This window comes from Mugil cephalus, chromosome 23 (assembly GCF_022458985.1).
Source record: "Mugil cephalus isolate CIBA_MC_2020 chromosome 23, CIBA_Mcephalus_1.1, whole genome shotgun sequence".
Taxonomy (NCBI): Eukaryota; Metazoa; Chordata; class Actinopteri; order Mugiliformes; family Mugilidae; genus Mugil; species Mugil cephalus.
In genome coordinates this window covers 13,422,097-13,432,845 of record NC_061792.1, presented here as the reverse complement: position 1 = coordinate 13,432,845, position 10,749 = coordinate 13,422,097, and the positions used below count along the sequence as shown (strand labels likewise).

General features: G+C 38.8%; 1 protein-coding gene across 3 annotated transcripts in view; it reads left to right on the top strand.

The window, feature by feature from the left end:
• LOC125001026 overlaps positions 1-7,538 on the top strand; it is a 20,527-nt gene extending 12,989 nt beyond the window's left edge. For 2 of the 3 annotated variants that reach the window (XM_047576939.1, XM_047576938.1), the window contains one exon: positions 7,476-7,536. In XM_047576939.1, coding sequence (XP_047432895.1) covers positions 7,476-7,528 — 53 coding nt within the window. In that variant the 3' untranslated portion in view covers positions 7,529-7,536. Of the gene's footprint in view, positions 1-7,475 lie in introns of all 3 variants that reach the window. The other variant, XM_047576940.1, reaches the window with a different exon arrangement.
• The last annotated feature ends 3,211 nt before the right edge of the window (positions 7,539-10,749 follow it).

The window sequence follows — 10,749 nt, the reverse complement described above, 5'->3', positions numbered from 1 at the left end:
GGGGGGGGTCAGTTTCTTGGAGCAGGGGGACCTTGCGGGCACTGCAAGAGTTCAATCCATAACGGCGCAGTGTGTTGCCAACTGTTTTCTCGGTGACGGGGTCCCAACTGCTTCCAGATCATTAACAAGCTCCTGCCGTGTGTTTTAGGCTGCTCCCTCACCTTTCTCATCATCATCCTCACTCCATGAGGCGAGATTTTGCAGGGAGCTCCAGACCGAGGACAGTTGATGGTCCTTTTAAGGGTCTTCCTCTTGCGAATAATGGCACCAATAGTTGTCACCTTCTCACCAACCCCTTTTGCTGATGGTTTTGTAACCTATACCAGCCTTGTGCAGGTCTACAATCTTGTCCCTGACATCTTTTGACAGCTCTTTGGTCTTGCCCATGGTGCTGTAGAAGTTGGAATGTAAGAAACTGATTCTTAGAGCAGGTGTGCTTTATATACATGACGAGTTAAGATCAGGAGTATTGGTAAGTAGTTGACTGAGCTGTGTGCCACATGCGCACCAGCCAATCTGTAGGAGCCTGAATTCTAAGTGAATTGTTGGGGATCAAATACTTATTTCCCTTAATAAAATACATAACAATTTATAACTTTTAGATTGTGTGTTTTTATGCATTTTTGATTGATATTCTGTCTATACCCATAACAAGTAAACAACCATAAAAACCAGAGTCTGATCATTTCTATGAAGTGGGCAAACTTACAAATTCAGCAGGGGATCAAATACTTATTTCCCCCACTGTATATTCAAATAATTAACTCAGCTGGATACATGTTATTTTTTTTATGGAGAATCATATTCTGAAAGTGACCAACACTTACAGGTGTGAGAATAAATATAGTGCATTCAACATATAAAATCTTTGATATTTCCTTTGGTACAAACTCCAATAAAAATATGGAAACAAACAACTCAGCCATTGTCATTGACAACACTGCAGTAAATGTGGATGTGAGTATTATTGGATGTGGACAGTTGTAGTTACCGACAGTGACCACTAGAGGCCAGTGATCGTGATAGTTTCTGGATTCATCTGTTCCTAATATATTTTTTATAAATATATATTTATATATTATGTATTATTTATTTACTTTAACAATAACACAACACTATAGTAATTTGAACACACTGATGCAGAAGATCATACACATGAAAGAAATAAGAGAAAGTTATTTCAATCTGACATTAACAGTAGTTAAATAAATCGATAACAAATATGACCGTCATTTTTTTTGAAAAAATCTTCCCCTGTGCCGTCACAGTTAAAACCCCGCCTACTTCCTAAAAGTAGCTCAGCTGTTCAGTGTTCAGGTTGGAGTGGAGTCTTTTTCATCTCTCTGGTTAAATAAACTGTAAGTTTGATTTGTTTAAAGCTTTAACTTTGTCTTCAGTAACTGATGTTCACTTCTTATTTCATTATTAAGTTTGTGTAACTCTGTTTGAAGATCAGTCTACATTATTATCAGATAAATGAAGTTACTTTCACTTTCACCACCGTTGTGTCGCAGATTTTTTTCTCTGTGTAAACTCCGTCTAAAGGTCAAGTCAGTAGTTTATAATGTTTAATTCTTTGAGACCAGCTTAATTACAACAGAAATACTTTAGAAATAGTTCACGTTAATTGAGACGGAGGTAAAAGGAGGCAGCTTTAAATCTATCATTCTGTGTCCATGAGCGAGCACGCTGTGTCTCGGGAGCGCGCTTTAATTAAGGGGAACGGACGTCACTCCGCTTCAGTTTAATCTAGTTTAGATGATTTATTCGTCTTAATAACAACGTGTTTCCTCCGATAATATTTCTGAAAAATCTTCTTTATATTCGTCAGATATTATTTGACCTGATCTGAAGTATTTTCTAAATGAAACGTGATGTTTTGAATTTATTTCTACAATATGACACAGAAAGATTTTTACACAGTATTTTAATATGACCAAAATATTCTATAAAATATTAAAATACTAAACTAAACATTACAGATGAACATAGTTAACTTCAGTTTATCATTCAGAGAGCATTCAGGGAAAATGGGACATTTATGTTGGTTTTCTTGCTGTTCACTGTTTCAGCACTAAATCCCATCAGTGACCTGTTTGATCTGGAGTCAGTCACTGAATATTTATGAAGGAAAGGCATCGTAATGTGTTTTTCAGCTGCACATTGATGCAGATTGTCTTTTCCTACAACACAGAAACGATTAGACGAGTGTTTCCAGAAGGCGTCAATGAATATTATCTGTTTATGTGATTATAAATGTTTCTGGGTTCAGATCATTTTAAAACTCTTATTATCACCTGTGTCCATCTTACAATTCATTATATAATGTCTCTGTCATCTTTTTGTTTTTCTTTTAAATGAAATAAACCATTATTATTGTAACTCCGTCATCCATCACCTAATGCGCCTCTTGAGTCAGGTCATAACTGATATTATTTTTTGTTAATGTCGTCATCTGCAGGTTGTGACCAGAATATTTGGTTAAAAATGAAAATGCTAAAGAAGAACACATCAACAGAGGATGAACATATGAACTTCTCTCTGAATTTATAATTCAAAGTGTTCAGACGTTTTTGTCATTTTTGTGTGGAGAGGGAATTGTTGGATTTGTTTCAGGACTGGTTAAATAAACTGCAAGTTTAGTTTCAAACTTTAACTTTGTGTTCAGAAACTTTACTCTTTGTTTCTGCTCTTTAATGTTTGTAGATGAAGGTTCAGTCTGTGTTTAACTGCTTTTCACTTCTGCAGCTTCATGACTCAGTTTACTGGACTGATAGTAGAAAAACAACAACTGATAGTAAAGACAGAAAGTGGACTCATAAGAACAGCATCTGATATGAGTCAGAAAATAAGAACCAGTCACTGGAGGAGCAGCTGATGTTTTTTACAGCAGAAATGATGTCAAGGATTTTGATGTTCAGGTGAATGATTTGTGTTTCCTCTGCAGGTGAAGGTAGAAAGTGTCTGTGAGCTGATGTGAATCCAGCAGCATGGATCAGTGTGAGGACAGAGAGGAAGGAGTCCCCTCCCTTTAAACGTAATGTGATGAGGTTAGCTGCGATGTACATGAAGAAGTGTGAGGCTCAGAGGTGAGATGAAGAACTCTGTGTGTGTGGAAAACAACATTAATGTCTTTTCACATTTCACACAGCTTAAAATTCCACAATCTCACACACAGCTTCTGTGGCTGTGGACTAAAAGTGTCTTTCTCTCTCTTTGTCAGTGTCCGTCAGACAGTAGAACGTAAACACAAACCTGAACCTAAACCTGATCCCAGCTGTGTGTCTATGAAGAGTGACGGGTCCATGAATCGTCCAATAAGATTTGACTCCAGAAGGTAAGTTGTGACCAGTGTTGGGCACGTTACTTTTAAAAAGCTATTAGCTATAGTCACTAGTTACTTCTCTCAAAAAGTAACTGAGTTAGTAACTGAATTACTCCACTATAAAAGTAACTAGTTACCAGGGAAAGTAACTATGCGTTACTCTTCTTTTTAAGTTTAAATATGTTTAATAATTAGTATTTTTTCTTAGCAGGTTTCACAACCCAGTTGCATAGAGTAGAATTGCATAGACACATACTTACACAGAACTTTTAATATTTATTGCCCCTCAGACTCCACCTGGTAGATATACACCACTTTCACATCGACAAAAGTCCCGGGTCAGACCTCCACCTGTGAGAGCTGCTGCCAGTTTTTTTCCTCCCTCATACGTCATCGCGTACATTGCAGATAAAGTTACAGTTTGTTGATGACCTGAAGATTGAACCCCGTCAAACCCCTGCTCTTTCTAAAAGCTGCTGTTATTAGAATAAATCACTGTGTCCTGCACAGAGCCAGATATCTGTCTCCAAATCCTCCTTTTTCTCAGATGCAGAGCGCTGCCATGATCGTTACAAAAGTGTGTGAGATCACTATACAAGATATAAACACAGTCGCCGTTCACCTATGAGCTTCCATTAACGATCGTGTAACAACACATTTGATTTGTTTGATTGAAACAAAAAAAAGAAACAACAATCTGCCCTTCAGAGATCAATCTTTTTGGGAGTAGAACAAAACTTTTTTTTGAGCTGAAGCTTCTACAATGATCCAGTAACAGGTAGATATATCAGCGTCAGAGAAAATCAGTAACGACTCACAACATTTCCTCCACATTCAGCATTGCTGCTGCTTCCCTCTGCTAGTTGGGTGTGATTTGTGTATAAACTGAACACTGTCTGTGATTGGCTTATCGTGAAAGCCTAGTCCACCTTAGCCAATCATCATCACCTATGCGGTTGCTCCGCCCCTCCCTCCTCTCCTCGCCAAAAAAAGAACCAAGTAATGTGCCCCATTTAATTTTCAGTAACGGAAACAGCGTTATAACGATGGAAATAGTGATTAGTTAGAATACCCCGTTACTGAAAAAAGTTAGTAACGCCGTTTATTTTACCGCCGTTATTCCCATCACTGGTTGTGAAAAAGTTGAAATGGTTTAGGTTTGTGTTTTAATTGTGTGTTGTTGTGAGGTTTGGGAACCTGTTCAGCATCTTTATTGATGTTTATGTGTGTGAATAATATCTGTATCAATTATTCTAAGTATTGTGTAGACTGTCCATAGTGATGACAAATCCTCACTTGATAATATTTTAATAATTAAGAAATGTCTGCGCTATGAAACATTCTGCTGTCAGTAATTTGGTCTCTTCTTTGTCAGGATCCATCAAACACTAGAATACCCTGAACCTAAACATAAAGTTACACTCAAACCTAAACCTGATCCCAGCTCTGTGTCTATGAAGAGTGACGGGTCCATGAATCGTCCAATAAGATTTGACTCCAGAAGGTAAATTGTGACCAGTGTTGGGCACGTTACTTTTAAAAAGCTATTAGCTATAGTCGCTAATTACTTCCTCAAAAAGTAACTGAGTTAGTAACTGAATTACTCCACTATAAAAGTAACTAGTTACCAGGGAAAGTAACTATTGTGTTACTCTTCTTTTTAAAAATTTAAATATGTTTTAATAATTTGTATTTTTTCTTAGCAGGTTTCACAACCCAGTTGCATAGAGTAGAATTGCATAGACACATACTTACACAGAACTTTTAATATTTATTGCCCCTCAGACTCCAGCTGGTAGATATATACCACTTTCACATCGACAAAAGTCCCGGGTCAGACCTCCACCTGTGAGAGCTGTGTGCCTGTTTATTCCTCCCTCATACGTCATCGCGTACATTGCAGATAAAGTTACAGTTTGTTGATGACCTGAAGATTGAACCCGTCAAACCCCCGCTCTTTCTAAAGGCTGCTGTTATTAGAATAAATCACTGTGTCCTGCCCCATAGCCAGATATCTGTCTCCAAATCCTCCTTTTCTCGGATGCAGAGCGCTGCCATGAAACGTTACAAAAGTGTGTGAGATCACTATACAAGATATAAACACAGTGTCCACAGTCGCCGATCACCTATGAGCTTCCATTACAGATTGTGTAACAACACATTGATTTATTTGATTGAAAAAAAGAAAAGAAACAACAATCTCTGCCCTTCAGAGATCAGTCTTTATGGGGGTAGAACAAAACTTTGTTTTGAGCTGAAGCTTCTTCAATGATACAGTCTGTCAGGCCTCTAGTCAGAATGTAACAGGCAGATAAATCAGTCAGAGAGAAAAACCCGGATCGACCTGGTCCAACCAGTGACGGCTCACAACATTTCCTCCGCATTCAGCATTGCTGCTGCTTCCCTCTGCTAGTTGGGTGTGATTTGTGTATAAACTGAACACTGTCTGTGATTGGCTTATCGTGAAAGCCTACTCCACCTTAGCCAATCATCATCACCTATGCGGTTGCTCCGCCCCTCCCTCCTCTCCTCGGCAAAAAAAGAACCAAGTAACGTGCCCCATTTAATTTTCAGTAACGGAAACAGCGTTATAAAGATGGAAATAGTGATTAGTTTAGAATACCCCGTTACTGAAAAAAGTTAGTAACGCCGTTTTTTTTTACCGCCGTTATTCCCATCACTGGTTGTGACTAAGTTGAAATGGTTTAGGTTTGTGTTTTTAATTGTGTCTTGTTGTGAGGTTTGGGAACATGCTCAGCATCCTTATTGATGTGTTGTTTGTGTGAATAATATCCATCTGACAGATGAAGCTTTTTCTAAGTATTGTGTAGCCTGTCACAGTGATAAACAAATCCTCACTTGACAAGAATTTAATAATTAAGAAATGTCTGTGTTAGAAATCATGCTGCTATTAGTAATTTGGACTCCACTATGTCAGGATCCATCAAACACCAGAATACCATGAACCTGAACGTAAAACTAAGCTCAAACGTGAACCCAGCTGTGTGTCTATGAAGAGTGACCGGTCCATGGATTGTCCAATAAAATTGACTCCAGAAGGTAATTGTAACTAAGTTAAAATTGTTTAAGTTGTGTTTTAATTGTGTCTTGTTGTGAGGTTTGGGAACCTGTTCACCATCTTCATTAGTTCAAATCCTCCTGGACCCCATTCAGATTATATGGCAGTGATTCACCAACCATAATGAAACTGATCCCAAGGGGTTCACACTGATTGTGACAGAAAACAAGAATATTGTTGAATACTGGGTTCTGTCCAGTTCAACCAGTCGATCATCAAACAAGAATGTCAGTGTTAGAGGAACATATCACATCATGACCAAAGTTTCTTTTCCCCGGAGCTCCTCCACTGAGAGTCTCCATCAGATTGAAGGATCAACAGGAGCATTAAAAAGAAATGTGTTATATGAATGAGGAAACCAGGAGCTGACTGTGGAGATGAATCATTACATGTGTCTGTATCAGTATAGACTTGATATCAGTGTGTTCCAGTGCAGAGTCTATCCTGTGTTTATCTCAGGAGAAAGTGAGAAGAACAAGACGCCGTAACCTGAACCTGACTGACTCTGTTATAAGATCAACATTAACATTATTCATTCAAGAGACAAATGGAACCAGAAGTTATGTCAGAAATCAGATGTAAATACAGTTAGTGACCAAACGTCAAGAAGCAAGATCTGAAAGCTGTTGATTCTCAGTGGATCAGAAAGAATAATCAACCTTAATGACTACAAGGAGTCATCTGATTCACTGATCACATCCAGATATCACTTCATGGACATTTACATGTTGGTCTCTGTGGACTGATATGATGTGAAGTAATTGTTGATGATTCATTCACAGAGTGAAACAGCAGAGTTTTAAAAGTTCTCAGTGATCAGTCTGTTCATCAGCATCAAACACAGCTGGACTCCATATTTAAGGTCTGTACATGGACAACAACTACTTTCCATCATCTCCATGCTGCTCTTTGTAGACCAGTGGACTGTCAGTCTGTCCAACATGGATCTGATGTTTGTCTCCATGATTTCAGTCTGATTCTCATTCAGATAGTTTTTTGTTCCAGCTGCTGAGGACAAAGTTGTCACTTTGTGAAGAAGAGCTGAAGAAGATACAGAGGATCTGAATCCAGATTACCCAGAATGCTTAGAGAGTCAGAGGGAGGATGAGAGGTGTTTGAGGTGAGGATGAAGAGCAGAGGAGAGCACAGAGACGCATTTGTGAAGATCACACTGAACTTCCTGAGGAGAATGAAGCAGGAGGAGCTGGACGATCGTCTGGAGAGAAGTAAGAGGATTTCTATGAACATTGAACCTGATGAATGAATTAAACATTTACTAATGTCTCAAGAGAAGAATCAAAATATATTCAAATAACAGAATAAAGATGGAATGGAATTTTGGAATAATTACTTTGTAACTGATTCTCTGTGTAATTGAGCTTATTTCTGTTGTTGCTTCAGATTTTTGTCACATGAACTTAAATCTAGTCTCAAGGAGAAGTTCCAGTGTGTGTTTGAGGGGATTGCTAAAGCAGGAAACTCAACTCTTCTGAATGAGATCTACACAGAGCTCTACATCACAGAGGGAGAGACTGCAGAGGTCAATGATGAACATGAGGTCAGACAGATTAAAAAACAGCATCCAGGAAACTACACAGACCAGAAACAACCACAGAACCAGGAGACATCTTTAAAGCCTCACCTGGAAGACATGGACCAATCAGAAGAGTGATGACAAAGGGAGTGCTGGCATTGGGAAAACAGTCTTAACACAGAAGTTCACTCTGGACTGGGCTGAAGACAAAGCCAACCAGACATCCACTTCACATTTCCATTGACTTTCAGAGAGCTGAATGTGTTGAAAGAGAGAAAGTTCAGCTGTGGAACTTGTTCATCACTTCTTCACTGAAACCAAAGAAGCGGGAATCTGCAGCTTTGAAGAGTTCCAGGTTGTGTTCATCTTTGACGGTCTGGATGAGTGTCGATTTCCTCTGGACTTCCACAACAATAAGATCCTGACTGATGTTACAGAGTCCACCTCAGTGGATGTGCTGCTGACAAACCTCATCAGGGGAAACTGCTTCCCTCTGCTCACCTCTGGATAACCACACGACCTGCAGCAGCCAATCAGATCCCTCCTGACTGTGTTGACATGGTGACAGAGGTCAGAGGGTTCATGACCCCCAGAAGGAGGAGTACTTCAGAAGAGGTTCAGAGATGAGGAGCAGGCCAGCAGCATCATCTCCCACATCAAGACATCACGAAGCCTCCACATCATGTGTCACATCCCAGTCTTCTGCTGGATCTCTGCTACAGTTCTGGAGGATGTGTTGAAAACCAGAGAGAGAGGAGAGCTGCCCAAGACCCTGACTGAGATGTACATCCACTTCCTGGTGGTTCAGCCCAAAGTGAAGAAGGTCAAGTATGATGGAGGATCTGAGACAGATCCACACGGGAGTCCAGAGACCAGGGAGATGATTGAGTCTCTGGGAAAACTGTCTTTTGATCAGCTGCTGAAAGGAAACCTGATCTTCTATGAATCAGACCTGACAGAGTGTGGCATCGATATCAGAGCAGCCTCAGTGTACTCAGGAGTGTTGACACAGATCTTTAAAGAGGAGAGAGGACTGTACCAGGACAAGGTGTTCTGCTTCGTCCATCTGAGCGTTCAGGAGTTTCTGGCTGCAGTCTACATGATCCACTGTTACACCAACAGGAAGACAGAGGTGCTGGAGGACTTCCTGGGACAAAACTACAATGACTCAACTCTGGATGTCTTCCTGAACAAGTCATGAAGAAATCCCTGCAGAGTAAAAATGGTCACCTGGACCTGATGGTTCGCTTCCTTCATGGCGTCTGTCTGCAGTCCAACCAGAGACTGTTAAGAGGTCTGCTGGGTCAGACAGAGATCAGTCCAAAACTCATCCAGAGAGCCATCAACAACCTGAAGGAGATGAACAAGTTCAACATTTCTCCTGACAGAAACATCAACATCTTCCACTGTCTGATGGAGATGAACGACCTCTCAGTTCATCAGGAGATCCAAGAGTTCCTGAAGTCAGAGAACAGATCAGAGAAGAAACTCTCTGAGATCCACTGCTCAGCTCTGGCCTACATGCTGCAGATGTCAGAGGAGGTTCTGGATGAGTTGGACCTGGACAAGTTCAACACATCAGAGGAGGGACGATGGAGACTGATTCCAGCTGTGAGGAACTGCAGAAAGGCTCAGTGAGTCCAGATGTGATTAACATTATAAATAGTTTAGTTCTTTAAATGTTCACACTAAGAAATGATCACCCTGTCAAACATGGTTATTGCAAAACATTACATATTTATTTTGTTACAGATTTTATTTCCCAATCATTCTTATTTTTGACATTTTTTCTTCTATTATCTTCCTTTATTTATATATACAATATAGTAGAAATGTCTGATGAATAATTTAATTTAATCTGTTTAAAAAGGTTTTTTTCCCATTTAATCATTTTCTTCCATCTATCCCCCTTCATTCAGATTAAAAACAAACCAAAGGGTTTAAAATCGGGTTTGAGAAACTGTGAGAATTATTGTTCATGCCGTAAGGTGACCCTGATTGAAAAACAAATTAAACAATACCCCAATTTTGTTTATTTAAATTTTGCTTTTTTTTAAAAAATGTGTCTTCAATTTCATTTTAACAATTTTTTATTTATTTCTTTTGACAATTTTTTAGGGTAGATTAGAAGTATTGAAGTTGTGTCGGGAAAAAACCAACCCCTCCCATCTGCAGTTTTTAAATGGTAACATTAAATGCAGTTGGTGAAGAGTGTTGATGACGAAGATCCAAATAACGGAAAAGATTTCAGGCATCAAAATGTTTTTACACTTTAAACACTCTTGAGATACAGTAAAAAATTTAAAAAACGTTGTTTTAAATAAGGAATATGTTTTAAATCAGCGGTGTTCCTCTCTCAGGGCTCTGACCCAAAATCAGGACCATCTAGTGCAAGTAAAAATTATTGGAGTAAATCTTTTTTGTTCAACTGGTGGAAACTCTAAGTTTTTTCCCTTAGTGTATTTGTGTTAGGAAAAAATACTTAAGTCTTAAAGAATTTTAAAGTTTTGTTTTCACTACTGTTTTTAAGACAATTAAAATTTTTTCCCCCTTTAAATTTTTAAACCCAAAACCAGGTAAAATACAGGAAGAAAAATAAAATAAAAAACTTTTTTGTTTTAAATTTTTTATTTGATCCTTAATAGAACACTGGGGTCAGCAGCAGTTATTGATGTGTTTTTTAAATAAAAATGTCTAAAAGTTGTTTTTGATTTTTTGGATATTGGTAAAAGGGCTGACTGATGATGATCCACAAAACACAAGGAAAAAGTCCTCACTCTTTTTAGAGAACACTCATTGATTGGGACTGTA